The sequence below is a fragment of the Pseudovirgaria hyperparasitica genome (genome assembly GCF_010093815.1).
Source record: "Pseudovirgaria hyperparasitica strain CBS 121739 unplaced genomic scaffold EJ05scaffold_12, whole genome shotgun sequence".
Taxonomy (NCBI): Eukaryota; Fungi; Ascomycota; class Dothideomycetes; order Acrospermales; family Acrospermaceae; genus Pseudovirgaria; species Pseudovirgaria hyperparasitica.
In genome coordinates this window covers 202,760-217,851 of record NW_022985560.1, presented here as the reverse complement: position 1 = coordinate 217,851, position 15,092 = coordinate 202,760, and the positions used below count along the sequence as shown (strand labels likewise).

At 49.1% G+C, this 15,092-nt stretch overlaps 5 protein-coding genes and 1 non-coding gene across 6 annotated transcripts; 4 read left to right on the top strand and 2 right to left on the bottom strand.

The window, feature by feature from the left end:
• Window positions 1-843: 843 nt before the first annotated feature.
• Window positions 844-2,364, bottom strand: EJ05DRAFT_441846 (Pkinase-domain-containing protein; the record flags this gene model as incomplete). The annotated part of the gene is made up of 7 exons (XM_033742006.1): window positions 844-983; window positions 1,036-1,240; window positions 1,298-1,491; window positions 1,553-1,901; window positions 1,954-2,037; window positions 2,088-2,260; window positions 2,319-2,364. The coding sequence occupies 7 exons, from the start codon at window positions 2,362-2,364 to the stop codon at window positions 844-846; spliced, it is 1,191 nt and encodes a 396-aa protein (XP_033598303.1).
• Window positions 2,365-5,545: 3,181 nt separating this feature from the next.
• On the bottom strand, window positions 5,546-5,652 carry EJ05DRAFT_t59. Its single transcript has one exon. It is a non-coding gene; the product is annotated as a tRNA-Met (tRNA).
• Window positions 5,653-5,801: 149 nt separating this feature from the next.
• On the top strand, window positions 5,802-7,412 carry EJ05DRAFT_477915 (uncharacterized protein). Its single transcript, XM_033744338.1, has one exon. It carries the CDS (start codon window positions 5,857-5,859, stop codon window positions 7,240-7,242), a length of 1,386 nt encoding a protein of 461 aa, XP_033598302.1. The 5' UTR covers window positions 5,802-5,856; the 3' UTR covers window positions 7,243-7,412.
• A 451-nt stretch (window positions 7,413-7,863) lies between these two features.
• Window positions 7,864-9,630, top strand: EJ05DRAFT_79684 (uncharacterized protein). The gene has a single exon (XM_033749977.1). It carries the CDS (start codon window positions 8,093-8,095, stop codon window positions 9,590-9,592), a length of 1,500 nt encoding a protein of 499 aa, XP_033598301.1. The 5' UTR covers window positions 7,864-8,092; the 3' UTR covers window positions 9,593-9,630.
• Window positions 9,631-11,090: 1,460 nt separating this feature from the next.
• Window positions 11,091-12,516, top strand: EJ05DRAFT_79768 (HPP-domain-containing protein). The gene is made up of 2 exons (XM_033749979.1): window positions 11,091-11,450; window positions 11,497-12,516. Exons 1-2 carry the CDS (start codon window positions 11,184-11,186, stop codon window positions 12,184-12,186), a joined length of 957 nt encoding a protein of 318 aa, XP_033598300.1. The 5' UTR covers window positions 11,091-11,183; the 3' UTR covers window positions 12,187-12,516.
• A 50-nt stretch (window positions 12,517-12,566) lies between these two features.
• Window positions 12,567-15,052, top strand: EJ05DRAFT_79699 (uncharacterized protein). Its single transcript, XM_033749978.1, has 3 exons — window positions 12,567-13,518; window positions 13,571-14,712; window positions 14,766-15,052. The coding sequence occupies exons 1-3, from the start codon at window positions 12,946-12,948 to the stop codon at window positions 14,890-14,892; spliced, it is 1,842 nt and encodes a 613-aa protein (XP_033598299.1). The 5' UTR covers window positions 12,567-12,945; the 3' UTR covers window positions 14,893-15,052.
• Window positions 15,053-15,092: the final 40 nt, after the last annotated feature.

Here is a 15,092-nt window from a genome sequence, read left to right as displayed (position 1 = left end):
TGGACGCCTCTGTAGCCAATCCAGATCCTTTTATGGAACAGCGAAATACTTGAACAGTACCTATTGTCAGAAAATGCGAAAACGACAGGTTTCCTGAATGCGGTGAAATCAGAACATTGAAACGTCGCTGGCTGCCAGTCACACCAGTAATATGAGTGGAAAGAAAAATTGAAAAACGTCTAATAAAAGAGATGAACGAAGAATTGAAGATGCCTATGCCTGCAGTATGCTAGTCCTGCCTCATTGAGCCTTCTCCATCAAGATCAAGGGCTGCGCCATATCTGAGTATTACGCAGACTGCGCGTAGACGAGCAAGATCCACCGCAGGCTGAAGGCTGCGTTTGTATTTGAACCATTCCAATGTCCTGGAGTGGTATAGAAGGCCTGGTCGCACCAAAATAAGACATTCATCCCGTGAATCCAACTTCACAAAAACAAAGGGCGCAATTGTCGTCGTCGATTCATAGCTGCCTCTCATCCAGGACCAAGTAAGACCGATGTCGCAAGAAGTTGAGAGTAGGATACTACAATCGCTCTGCGATATCACCAAGAGCGCAAAGGCACAACAAGCTGAGCATTCGACAATACTGGTACGGTGATACGGTGTAACTGTGGAATATTGACATTTCGTATCATTTCGGGCGTGAGGAATATACTTCGTGCACGGGAATGAGTGCCTTACGAAAACAAAAGGCCGTTGTGATTGTGGTCAGAGAGTCCGTAGTACCTGTAAAGACGGCACTCTCCAGAGGGCAAAGTCGTCAGGGAGGCGCGTAAAGGTTGTCGAAACGATGACAAGACCTATTTGGTAACAGTGGCTCGCCATTTTGAGTCGACTAGAGTTTAATCCAATCTTGCGAGCATGTCGTCTTTGGACATAGGCTTGAAATTTGGCGATTCGATATCGAGGCCTTGCGATGCAAGGATTGGGCGAATATGAGCTGGAATCAGCTGTCGATTCAGTTCTGGCCGGATAGAAAGTTCTGTGACCTGTTGTTAGCAGATACGAAACAGTAAAAGAAAAGTACCACAAACCATGATGAGTGAAGTTGAAGAGTGGAGGGAAGTCCTTCGGAGCTCCATTGGCGTGGCGGGAGTCAGGAAGCTTAGCAGTTGGATCTCTCAGCTCATCAAAGAATGGATGCACCATTGCATCAATGGCCGAGAGACGTTGAGTAGGCGTGTACTCCAACAATTGAGCAATCAGCTCGATTGCATTCGTGTCCGCTTTGCGGAAGACCTGATTGGGAATTAACTGTTGGTTCACCGGTGGTTGTTGCGCTAGAATTTGTCTGACCTTGTTGAAGGGATGCGGTTTGATCTGTGGGAACTTGTGCTCCATGTAGTTCGGATTCATGGTTCGAATCTGCTCCCGAGTGGGTGTACCGAGAACCTTGATGATTTCGACCAGTTGATCGATTCCAGACTCCCCTGGAAACAGAGGCTGGCCAAGCATCAACTCTGCCATGACACATCCAGTCGACCACACATCTGTATCACAAATGTCAGTTTCTTCGGTGCTTAGGAGAAACAGTGCGCATTGCAAGCCTACCGATCTTTGTCGTATAGTTTGTGGCACCAAAGATGAGTTCTGGGGCACGGTAGTAGCGAGAGCAGATATACGAAACATTGGGTTCGTTCTCGACAAGGATCTTCGCACTGCCAAAATCACAGAGCTTAAGAATTCCACTGCCAGGATCTAACAGCAAGTTCTGCGGTTTGATGTCGCGATGGCAGATACCCTGGGAGTGGATGTACGCCAACGATCGGAAGAGCTGGTAGATGTACAGCTTGACCTCGAGTATCGGCATGACCGTCTTCATCTTATTGAAGTACCGCGATGCTCGATACACTGTCTCAGGAACGAACTCAAGCACGAGGTTCAGGTAAACTTCATCCTTCTGAACGTTGGTTAGCGCAGTACCGCTGTGTGGTAACAATTGACGTGCTTACCCGCTCGCCGTTGTTATAGAAAAAGGCCTTGAGCTCAACGATATTTGGGTGTCTCACAATGCGCATGATCTGAAGTTCGCGATTCTAGCATGAGTTAGTCATTGATACACTCGAGACCTTCTCCATCGGCAGACCTTAAACCGCTTGTCTTGCAATACACGCTTGATGGCAGCATCTTCTCCACTGGGCGACAGCTTTGTCTGAAATACGACACCAAAGGAGCCATTTCCTACGATCTTGCATTGCGTATATGATAGATCCCGATATTCGCCAGTCACACCATCCTGGACTTTCTCGTGGATTATCTCTTCGGGGTCTATGTCAGCTGTCAAATAGTGCAAGTACTGGTGATGGCAAACCCTTACCACCCATTCTCATGTTTGTGAAAGCGTTGTTGCGGGAGCCGGTCATCGCCTTGCAGCACAGCTATGACGAGAATTCGTTGGTGACCGAGTTGCTACCGAGAGTATGGAGGACTGGCGGAAAGCGGGGTGCAAGCGAGTTGATCCGTTCTGGGCAAGTATCGTGGGGGATATAAGGTAAAGTATGAGGCCAAAGCGATGTCAAGAGGATGATAAGAGGATTGCTAGGAGCTGTTGAGGTTTGTCGGCGCAGGCCCTCGAGGGCTGTTCGTCAAGTGCGCAGGTGATGGTGGAGTAGCGGGCGGGAGTGGCTGAAGAAAGAGGCAATCAGCAGGACGCAAAGGCGGGGACAGTCGAGGTGATCAGAGCTAGACAGGCCGAGTAGAAGGTGAAAGGGTAGAAGCTGTAGGAAGAAATGAAAAGGTGCAAGATGAGGACGAGGGTGAAGCTGAGGTTGAGGATGAGGTTGAAGAGAGAGCAGAGCGAAGATGATGAAAGTAGTGAAATGACGATGCGGATGGGAGGGGCTTGGGTTGTGGTTGTGGCCCTATTACGGCAGCGCGTGACCTCGTACTAATAAGGATGGCCTACCTCGATCTTCTAATACCGTCAAGTAACCTACCCTGTGCTGGTAGCGTGCCTGGGCCTGGCGTGTGTGGAGCTTAATAGCTGGGTGAATACTGCTATGCTGATGCACCGAATTGAAGGGACCAAGTCAGTCAATAAGACAAACAGCACAAGCTCGGTGGGCCGCGGACTGGTGCAGTGAATGAAGGTCTGAATGGTGGTAGACTGGCGGTCATAGTCTAGTTACTTGGGAGTTACCTACCTTGCGCGCAAGTGTTCGCAGGGCCACCAATGCCACGTTTTCACGGAAGGGGAGCAGCCAGATTGGTATTATCGCTTTTACTGGGAAGGAAGGTCAAAACACGACCAAGTAACAAAGCGGATGGGCTCATCATGGCTGTCGGGTACGTTTGCACGACCATCTGCTGGTCTCCGCCGTATCCACCTTCGGATCCCATCCTCAGCCATCGAGTCTTGCTCTCTCGTCCTCATCAACAGACTACAGGACGCTTAATCCACAAAGCACAAATCGCTAGCGAGCCCAGTTGCGGCCAATTGCTCGACTCTAACAGTGCCCACCTACGAGGCTACGCCTATTTTCTCCATACGCCTCCTCAGCGTTTCCGCATGAACCTTGGGCTGTCCTTGAGTTCACGCCCCCTTATTGGCTCCAACGGCAGGCACATGAACGACAGAGAAGAGGCACATTTCGTTCTACAGGCAGGCCGCTGTGTTGCTGTCTCTCCAGCGTCCGAAGCACACATCAGTAATATGTCACCACCACAGCACAGGATTAACGGTGCGAAGTAGCATCATCTTATAGGCTTCACAGATCTTGTCGACGTTGTTAAGCCGTTGCCTGCTTGGGGCCTGTTGGGCAAGAACGATCTCACCCGCCTCTGTGCTGGTATGGACTGCTGAGCGATCCATTGATAGAGTGGCTGGCTTCGATAAGTTTGCGTTATGCTGCGCAGTGTAAGAGACGACGACTGCCCAAGGGGCACGACCGCGATTATCAATTGGCCTGGCAGCTCTGTGCAAAGCTCGCCTAAATAACGATTCTTTCCTATTGTGTGTCGATCACGTCCCCTGGACCCTGGCGCGGCAAAATCGATGGTGGTGGCCTTTGTCAAAAGAGTAATTGACGCAAGTCTCAGACACGGCATAATTATTTACTTTGATATCATGCACGCAATCAATTGAGACTCTTGGGAGAGAGTGTGTAGGTCCTGTGTATGCGTCCCAATTGAAGCGGAGCTGCAGAACTAGCACAACATGTGGGCAAGGTGGAGCCACACAGGTGTCTCACGAGACGCGAAGATTCGCATTATTGAAGAGGTCAGCTGGCTGCATGCGCCAAGATGTGTTTGTGCCGGGGAGCCAACCATCAGCATTCTTCACACAGCCAGCCTTTTTGAGCGGCTAGTCCTTTGTGGCCTTTGTCGTCTCCCTGCTCCAGACCCACCATCATCGTGGCTTCATTACTGGCTTCAACGGGAGCGACCTCGCCCCAGGCCAGCCACCAGGCCACTTCTCACGGGCTATGCATTTACCCTTCTCAAGGACGGGCGGGGCGGGTGTGGACGTGGACATGTTCATGTTGCAGCAGAGCCTCATCCACCACACCGACACGATGGCTCCTAATCACGAGCCTTTCGTTTCAGCTTCGCCTGCATCTATTCTTGGGCCCAGGAAACCACAAATGTGACCACTTCGGCGGCCGAGCCTGCCCGTGCGGTCCATCAAGATTCCACTCTGATACCTCTCAGGTCGTCCCGAGGAGAACGTACGACCTGATCCGGGATTACGTCGACATGCAGGCCTGGACTGCGCTTGCTCCCTAGCGCTCCATCCGCTTGGTGTCTGGGATTCGCTGCGCTGGGCATGATATGTATGTGATGCATTGTCATCTTCTTCTCAATTGGCAGCTTGCAAAGACCTCAAATATTTTGAGACCAGTATGAGACTTCCCAGTAAACCTTTACCAGAATTACTCATCGATGGTGTCCGGGGCGAGATGCTTAAAATGGTCTTCGAAACGTGTGGCAAGTCATGATTCTCGATCTAGATATACAATTCAAGAGCCAGCCCCGCGATGACGCAAGTCAACAGCCCCTCACACCCGGGACCCTTCACCTCTTGTGTCCCTTATGCGAAACATCGTCGCACCTAGTCCTCGCACATCCGATTTTCTTTCTCTAGACCGTGCTAATACATGATCTAGAAATTCTCATCCTGCATCTCGACTGAACCTGTGCTCCACCATCTATTGTAATATTGGGACAGCATTTACCGCCGTCAAGAGCTAAAAGAGTAGGTAGGTCCTGAAATGATTGGAGGATCGTGACCTACCACCTTAAGCTGGGCACGTTATGAGCCGAAACTTGACAGGCGAAACGTAATATCAGCTGGAGCAAGATTACTGACAACCATTATAAGTATACTGATTATATAGCTCTTGTAAATCGAATAGAACAGCGAGATATATATATATATATAATAGGAAGGACTACTAATAAATATTAATACAAGAAATCACTAGCATGATTGTATAGAAAGTGTTGTTAGGCCATGACTTGATGTTAATGAATAATCCAGTCACGATAAGTAATTCTGTCACTAAGTGAGGGGAAAAGACGAAGGTCAAAAGTAATGCCAAAATGTGTCCCATGCCAGAGTCGAACTGGCGACCTTCGGATAACCACACCCTGAGGGTGGATCATACAGTCTAATATGAGACCGACGTCATAACCAACTAGACCAATGAGACATGACAAATGTTGATCTTAAAAAATGTATATTCGACTTTCATCAAGCACAAGAAAGCTGCCTCATATTTAGGGCACGACGCACCCCTCGCCCAGACTTAGCGCCCCTTGACAAGCACGGGGTTTTACCTCACCTAGAAAAGGCCTTGCTCTCCAACTTCATTGCAGCGCTACTTTGACATGGAATCATTCATCGAAAATTCAGCATGATGTCAAATGCACTCACGGAGGAGAAGGAGCTTATCCACGATTCCGACCCGATTTCGGAAGGCCTTGTACCAGATGTAGAAAACCAGCAACTCGCCTCACGGTCGACCGCGTACCTAGACGGCCTACGAGGCATCGCCGCCTTAATAGTCGTCCTCCAGCATTACACTCCGTACTTCTATGGAGAAAGCGACAATCTAAATCATGGATTCGGAGAGAACGGGAATTACTACCTCGGCAGCTTTCCGATCTTCCGTTTAATTTACACAGGGGGTCATACTGCCGTCCCAGTCTTCTTCGTCCTCTCGGGATATGTGCTGAGTCGTTCACCACTACGCGCAATACGCGACCACGGAAAATGTGACTCTCAGTTGATATCGTCAGTCCTAAAAAGACCAATCCGGCTATACCTACCGCCAATGATGTCGACTCTCTTATATGCTATTCTGATGCATGTGCCCTTTGGCACGCTACGCTATGTCACTTGGCCTGAGCCAAAACAGTCACTGGCACTTGAGTTGGTAGCCTGGCTATCAGAGTTCACCTGGTTCTTCAACCCATTCCGTCTGATGAATGGACGGTGGTGCTACTATGGAGTTGTGATGTGGACAATGCCAGTCGAGCTCAGAGGGTCGATGCTAATATACGCTCTTGCCTTTGTGACAAGCCGCATGAAATTCATATCCCCGAAAAGACTTTCGTATGGATTCATGGTCGCGACTGTTCTGGTTTTCGTCGTTGGGCATTGGGCGATGGCAATGTTCTTCGCGGGCATGACTATGTCCATTATCGACGTCTACGAGCTCAGCTATCCTTTTTTACATCAGAGCAAGGTCACTCCAGATGTCATATACAATGCTCTCCTCTTCCTTGGCCTATGGCTCGCTGGCCAACCAGGCTTTATGGGAGGCCCTCAATGGGCACTGGACACGCCAGGCTGGCATACTGTGACGATGCTCACACCAGCGAACTACATGGCTGTGGAATACATACGCTTCTGGACATCAATGGGAGCCATCATGATTGTCTGTTCGTGCAGACGTATATCCTGGATTCAGAGGTTCTTCGTCACTCGTCCGTTACGCTATCTTGGACAGGTGTCGTTCTCATTGTATCTCACACACGCACTCGTCTACTTCACGCTCAGTGAGACAATTCACCGGATGTTTGGACAAATTGATGCTCGACCTGATGAACATCCAACCTGGTGGGACAATCGGTTGTGGATACCGGACATCGGCCCGATCGGGCTAAGTTCCCGATTCCTGGTATGTGCATTCGTATCTTTGTCTATATGCATGAGCGTCGCACATATGGGGACAATCTATTTCGATCAGACGAGCGTCAGAGCAGGGAAGTGGTTTGCGAAGAAGCTTGGATATTAAAATTTAGGAGTAATGTATCTTGCATCGTATGAACACACACACTTATGAGAACTAGCCACTCAAAAACAAGATATCTGGTATTTAGAGATGTATCCTACAGTCATTCGCCAGAATCGCACAGTATATGCATAAGCATGCTCTGTTACACGACGAAACGGGGTGATCCGAAGAAGGCTGGACTCCATGCGTGACGGCATAAAATGTTCTTCACACATTGGATTCGATGAGGCCATATTAACCGATACCCAAACAAGGTCCCATGAGCAATATTAACTTGTGACCCAAAAGCTATTCTGTGGTTATCATGTATCCGTTCGTGGCTGAGAAGCTCCTACTCTAGCCGAGAGATCATTCGGGAGCAGGATAGGTGTCGCAAGGAGTGGCTACTCATTGCCACGGACCATAAATTATAGCATACATATACACTCATATAATCATATAATTATTGTTCAAGCAGGGACAGCTCGCTGACTTACGTACAGCCGTCAGGGGAAGAGATCGACATGGCACCTTCCTAATGTATGCAAAAGGCGTCTTCGAAAGTGCACGCTAAACCAGAATCAGTGCACAGAGCCCCGCGAGCCTACTTGTGGCTGTCATCTGGGCCGCGGCCTCCACAGCATGAACAGCGACAATCTCTTGACTTTCGTTGATTGTCAACGACGCATCTTCTGCATGTTTTCCATTATTTGCTGATCTATATCAGCCTCCGCCTGCTCCGTCATCTCGTAATTACATATTCATATGCTATACTCGCTCGATACCACACTGGTCTGAGGCGAGGCACCCAGCTTAGCCACGGCAGCTGAAGATTCGCCTGGTTCTTTTCCACTATCATCACTTCTTCATCATGGGACTCACATTACCATCCTCCCGAGAGCTAGAGAAACTCTCAGAACTGAGGGATGAAGCAGAACTCGACGTTGAAGCCTTGCATAGGCCTGACAGTGCTGTCTCGGAGCCACGACGTCGGTCATCATCCGTGAAGAAGACGTGCACAACGTTGTTAGGAAGACTGATAGGCTATCCATCTTCAGATTCAATACGGCTACGCTCGACTTCATGGTTAGATGGTGTTCGCGGAGTTGCTGCTCTTGGGGTGTTCATCTTCCACTCCATGGGATGCTGGATACGACTCGTCCCTGCCTGGCATGCTGACCCTTCCGTTACCAATCTCCTCGGCTTTCCTTTCGTCAGGACTATCTTCGTCTCTGGGGGTCCTGCAGTTTCACTCTTCTTCGTGGTTTCCGGCTATGTTCTGACGCACAAAAGTCTTCTATGGCTACGTGCAGGAGCAGCCCCTCGGGTCTATCCAGCAGTGGCGTCTTCGATGTTCCGACGCGGGTTTAGATTGTATGGCCCCGTCATACTGCTGACTTTCTTCGAGATGCTGGGAACGCGTGTTGGATTTGCGCCGCCTCTTAACTTCAGCTTCAAGCCTGAACCTACGTTCTGGGGACAAGTCAAAGACTGGTTGCTCGACCTCGATCACCTCATGAACCCGGTCCACAATTTTTATCGCTCGATGCATGGGTTTGTGACGCATCCCAGGTATGAGGCTGTCATATGGACCATACCTCTTGAATTTTACGGCTCTTTCCTATGCTACATCTGGTTGCTGTCTTTCATACACGTACCAAGTCATATCACTCGCATGATCTTCACCGCGTTTCTAGTTGTCATTTGCATGTGCTCCGGAGCCTGGCATTACTTCTGCTTCGCCTCAGGAATGCTCCTTGCCGATATCAACCTCGCTCAAGAGAAGAACTTCGACGCATTGGCAGTCCGAAAGACCATCACAAACAAAGCTAGAGCCTTATGGGTTACAATCTTCTTGTTATCCTTTTATATTGGAGGCTTTCCAACCCTCGACAAGGAAGCATATCCATGGGTTGATACAAGACCAATGGTGGGATTCGAATTCATGCGACGACACACTCCCACTGGCCTGTACATGGAAGATCACGCGCGTTTCTGGTGGTCCCTATCTGGCGTCGGTATTCTAGGATCAATATCTCAACTGCCTCGACTCAAAGCTGTATTCGAAACACGACTGTGTCAATATCTTGGCAAAGTGTCATTCTCTCTCTATCTCATACATGAGGCTGTCATTTATCTCTTCGCTCTCCGGTTTCAGGCATTCCTGTTCCAGCTCTTTGGACTGGACCCACCAAGCCTGGCACCACACGAAGAATCTCTTGGTTATTGGCTTCTTTGCGCGTTTGTCTGGTACCCTGTCCTCCTACTACCCGTCTTCTTTGCTGCTGCACAGGTCGAAAGACTGATCGATGCACCAAGTGTACGTTTTGCAAGATGGATTGAGAAGAAGTGTCTTTCTTGCATTCGCTGAAGTCACGTCATACCATACGATAGAGAATATACAAAGTTTCCGGCTGCTACTACCCTTGACACATCAGACTTCAAAATCATGCCCTAAGGATTACACTATAGTGTAGAGAGTAAACAACAGGGCCATTGTGAGAACTGGACCATGGGTTAACATCGATAAGCGTTTGGTTTATGTCGTGGTGCATCAGTAGATCGTCCAAGTCTGCTATCGACGCACGGGCAACAACAGCGAGCTCACCCAATCTAGAGTTGAGCGCACCCAATGTACAATCTTTATAAATTCCTTGATGAGACCATGTAGTCATTGGGCCATTATCAAGACTGAGCTGCACGCTTCTATCCACAATCCAGTGTCCCCGGGCACCCGCCCTCAGATGCAAATCACCGCACTTGCTACCTTGATCCAAGAACTTTCGGCACTCTCAAAGCTCGAGAGAGGCAACCAGGAATGAAAAGATGTGTGGGTGATTTATATCACAGTCGATCAGCGGAGATGCATCCCGATAGTATAGACCTAGGTTGATGAACTGCCCCTGCTGTTGTCTGTCTGGCACCCTGAGACGATCTGATAGAATATGTATCCAGTCAAAGCACTCCAAACCGATGCTTGGCTCGTCCAAACCATCATGCCATTCATCTTGACGCTGGAAGTCCAAGAATCGATATTTCGACACAACATCTGAACTGAGGTGTGATCTAAAGGCCAAGGGAATCAATCAATGCGGTTCATTTAGACTGCTACACCTATATCTTTCACAGCCAACAGAACGCACGACACCGAGTCTGGTGAGGAGCCTTAGGTTTATTGGTGACATCTCACGAAACTACGCTTCTATCATTGACCGTCTCCTTATGTTTAATATACACCTTGACCAGCTAGAATAGCGCATAACTCATGTGGGATACCCAAATGTAACTCTGAATCGATTTATGCGCGATACCAAACACGAAATCGCGTAAGAACACTCGATTTGACATAAGAAATTGCTGTTACTATTTGGCTTTTTGCGTGAACTCATGATACTCGAACAGATATAGGGACTCAAATGGGAGAATGTTCTGGAGGAGAGAGAGCGAGCGCTGGTGGTTCTGCAGCGTTGAAATCGGGTATTTCAGGGCTCCAGCTGTGGGCTCTAGGGGGTCTTAGGGCGTTCGTAGAGTTTCATGAGCCCAAAGTAAAATTGCATTTCTGATTTCCGGTGATTCCGGGTATGTGGTGTTGGAGTCTATGTCTTATTGAATGCAGAAATTTATGAGCAAAGTAATCTTTGTCTTGTATGCCCTCTACGGTGACCCGAGGTAGGTAAAAGGAACCGGGAAGTTTTCTCCGAGGAAAACCGATGTGTCTTCGAACATATTACGTACATTAATCCGAAAGCGCGCAAGTCTGTTACAAACCAGTCCATAAGACCAGACTACGAGGGCCGTCGTGACCGTATTGATCCGCTTCTTTCTTTGCAAGTCGCGGCTACTTGCAGCAATCATGCTGTCCTTCCGTTCGTCCTTGATGTCATCCGAGACAATGTCATTGCTTGATATCGCTGCTCCACCTCCGTATGAAGGCGGTAATCTAAATCCTGATATCTACCGCCATGAAATACTCGACTATACGTAACCTGAGTTTCGATGTTGACGACTACGTCAATCCGTATCTGCCCCGATCACAAGTGTACCGTCTACCGCGATGCATAGCCTGGTTTCTCGGCTACAGGAAAACCCCACGAAAAGATGTCGGAAACGTGCTCATTTGGTGGTGGTCATTCTTTGGAGCATTCTGTGGTATTGCTGCTGTGTGCGCTATTTTCAAATACAGCGGAGCGCTCAAGCATGCCAATCCACCTATCATCATCGCAAGTTTCGTAAGTATATGGGATGCAATCTTATAACTGAAGCTGATGAATATAGGGCGCATCTGCTGTCCTCGAATATGGCGTCATCGGGTCACCCCTCGGTCAACCTCGAAACTGCATACTCGGCCACTTTCTGTCAGCCCTGAGCGGCATTTGTATCACCAAGCTCTTCAAGTACTCGGACAACTTTGAGGAAATTAAGTGGCTCGCTGGCGCTGTTGCCGTAGGCCTGGCCTCTAGCGTTATGACGTTTACCAACACTGCTCATCCACCTGGCGGAGCGACAGCGCTTCTGGCTGCGATTGATCCGGATGTCGAGGCAATGGGGTGGACCCTCCTTCCATATGTTTTGATCGGGACTTCTGTCATGCTTGGGATTGCTCTCCTTGTTAATAATATCCAGCGAACGTTTCCGGTCTTTTGGTGGACACCGCGAGATGTCGGTGGGAGGCTGTGGAATCAAGAGCAGTCGCACCAGCCTGACCTGGAAGCATTAGAGGAGCAGAAGATCACTCATGCTACTGATCATGGTATTCTTGTCGATGTGAAAGTGTCTGAGACAGGCTTGAGTGGTCAGCATTATATCGGAAACAGTCCACCAGTACTACTACCGCCTGTTATCGCTCGTTCGAGTCTTTCAATGCGGTCTACCTCGCTCGACACGACCCTCGATCGTCAAATTACAAGTCAAGATTCGATCAGTGCGAATTCTGAAAATACTATGGTACATGATGGCGCGCGATGATCCCGAACTGTTATGGGAACAACACGCTTAGCAAGGATGGGTTCTTTGACGAATTGATAGCAAACGTGCAGTTGCCCTGGCTACGCGATGGGTTGGTGCTCGTGCATTTTCTATTCACGATTGCACATCAGTTCGTTCTGGTCAACGAATTGTGTTAGCTGGGTTAGGAAGACCATGGTTCGTATGAACCGCCATGAAAATTATGTCACCGCTTGCGGCAATGCGGCCAACCGTCCTTTTGGCCAGCGTAAGCAAAGAGAAATGGTTCAAACCAGTCGAAAGAGAATGAACATGACATTGTGATACTGCGATGTCTTGGTAGATTAATCTACACCTGAACATCTTCCTGTCAGTTCTTGGGTTGGATCAACGAGCTTCTGACTACGTAATGGCGGGGTGGAAATTAGCGGGATGTAGGCTAAACCCTATCTAGCGGCGCCCGCCACCAGGCTGCTCTGTGGGAATTCTAATTTTCAATCTCGGGCTGCTCACCAACTAACGCTGAATCTCATCCTCTTACTTCCTCACTTCTTGTTCCCTCAAACCGCGTGAAGTAATAGGCAAGCATACGCCTTTGATACTTCACGAGTCCTCCCTCTTTGCTTCATAAGGCATCGCATACCTAGATAGTTGCCAACTGACACTGTCCCGCCTATCGATTAGCGCCCTAGGCCCCACCTCGATATAGAGCCTGAAAGAAAATCAGCCCGACTTTTACAGTCTACACATTCTGCATACAGACACATAAGGAAGAGAAACATGGTATCTGCTTCTAAAGCCGCCCGCGAGGCTAAACGTCTCGCTGCCGGCAAGGAGCCCAAGAAGACCGCCGCCTCCAAGGTCTCTTCCAAGGCTGGTTCCAAGAATGCCTCCAAGGCTTCGTCTGTCAACGGCGAGGAGGAGGATGAGATCGCCAAGCTCACTTCGCAAATCGATGAGCACGGTATCTCTGACCGTGTCACGACTGGTGTGCTTTCGTCGCTCGCGGCCAGTCGCGACGTCAAAATCACATCCGCCAGTCTTGTGTTCCACGGAAAAAATCTACTCACAGACTGCACCTTAGAGGTCACTTTCGGTCGAAGATACGGACTCCTCGGTGAGAATGGCTGCGGCAAGTCTACTCTCCTGAAAGCCATCGACAAGCGTGAATATCCATTTCCGGAGCATGTTGATATCTACCTCCTTAATGAGGGTGCCCCACCATCAGAATTGGGTGCTTTGGAGTGGGTTGTCAAGGAGGCTGAGAACGAGTTGGCGAGGATGGAGAAGCAAGCCGAGACCATCTTAGAAAACGATGGGCCTGAGAGCCCTGTTCTTATGGATCTTTATGAGGTAAGACACAACACTACTATTTCAATGGCTATACCGACTGACTGAATGATAGCGCATGGAATCTATGGACCCATCTACCTTCCACACTCGTGCTTCCCTCATCTTGACTGGTCTCGGATTCAACAAGAAGACGATTTTGAAGAAGACGAAAGATATGTCTGGTGGCTGGAGAATGCGTGTTGCTCTTGGCAAAGCCCTTTTCGTTCGCCCCTCTCTCCTCCTACTCGACGACCCTACCGCCCATTTGGACCTGGAAGCCTGTGTGTGGTTGGAAGAATATCTGAAGAAATGGGACCGTACCCTCATCCTCGTCTCTCACAGTATGGACTTCCTGAACGGAGTATGCACCAACATGATCGACATGAGAATGAAGAAACTCACGTACTACGGTGGTAATTACGACTCGTACATCAAGACCAGGTCCGAACAGGAGACAAACCAGACCAAGGCCTATGAAAAGCAACAAGAAGAAATCAAGCACATCAAGAAGTTCATTGCATCCGCTGGAACATACGCCAATTTGGTCAAGCAGGCCAAATCTCGGCAAAAGATTCTCGATAAAATGGAGGCAGATGGCTTCATCGAGGAGGTCGTTCAGGACCGTGTCTTCTCTTTCCGTTTCGCCGATGTTGAGAAGCTACCACCTCCTGTACTCTCCTTGGACGACGTGACATTCGCGTACTCGGGCAAGAAAGAAGACAACCTCTACGAAAATCTTGATTTTGGTGTCGACATGGACTCGCGTACTTGTCTTGTTGGACCCAATGGTGTTGGTAAATCCACCCTTCTTCGTATCTTTACTGGAGCTCTTTCGCCATCTGGAGGAAGTGTCTCACGCCACTCGCACCTGAAGCTTGGTCTCTACAGTCAGCATTCAGCAGAGCAACTCGATCTTACCAAGTCTGCTCTCGACTTTGTCCGCGACAAGTACCCCGCCGTTAGCCAAGACTACCAATACTGGAGACAGCAACTTGGCAAATACGGTCTTAGTGGTGAGTCTCAGACTGCTCTAATGGGCACTTTGTCAGAGGGACAGAAGAGTAGAATCGTGTTCGCTCTTTTGGCTATCGAATCGCCAAACATGCTTCTACTTGACGAGCCTACCAATGGTCTTGATATTCCTACTATTGACAGTTTGGCTGACGCCATTAACGCTTTCAACGGTGGTGTCGTTGTTGTCTCCCACGACTTCAGGTAAGCTTTTAACCCTGCGTGTCCCTGTGCATTTGAGTACTCACAAAGTGCAGGTTACTCGACAAAATTGCGAAAGACATCATGGTTTGCGAGCACAAGACAGTACGCCGATGGGATGGCACCATCACCGAGTACAAGAACCACCTCCGCAAAAAGATGACATCGACTGGCTCCGTCTAGGCATTATTCACAGCAGATGACTGAAAAGTGGAGGAAGACGCCAGACAAGCGATGAGGACCAATGCGTCCCAATCGCGAGGCAGGAGGGTGCCCATGCAGCTGGAATCTGCCCTATCATGGAACATGTACGGCTGGATAGAGGTGTTCTATACTGGGTTTGTTTTTTACATGAGGATGTTCAGATTACGATCTGTTCGCGT

Excerpts from the sequence above, each read along its gene's own strand:
- EJ05DRAFT_79684 (XM_033749977.1), top strand. The coding sequence starts at position 8,093 with ATGGGACTCACATTACCATCCTCCCGAGAGCTAGAGAAACTCTCAGAA.
- EJ05DRAFT_79768 (XM_033749979.1), top strand. The coding sequence starts at position 11,184 with ATGAAATACTCGACTATACGTAACCTGAGTTTCGATGTTGACGACTAC. Across the intron at positions 11,451-11,496 it reads CTATCATCATCGCAAGTTTC|GGCGCATCTGCTGTCCTCGA; the intron begins GTAAGTATATGG and ends TGATGAATATAG.
- EJ05DRAFT_477915 (XM_033744338.1), top strand. The coding sequence starts at position 5,857 with ATGATGTCAAATGCACTCACGGAGGAGAAGGAGCTTATCCACGATTCC.
- EJ05DRAFT_79699 (XM_033749978.1), top strand. The coding sequence starts at position 12,946 with ATGGTATCTGCTTCTAAAGCCGCCCGCGAGGCTAAACGTCTCGCTGCC. Across the intron at positions 13,519-13,570 it reads TTCTTATGGATCTTTATGAG|CGCATGGAATCTATGGACCC; the intron begins GTAAGACACAAC and ends ACTGAATGATAG. Across the intron at positions 14,713-14,765 it reads GTTGTCTCCCACGACTTCAG|GTTACTCGACAAAATTGCGA; the intron begins GTAAGCTTTTAA and ends CACAAAGTGCAG.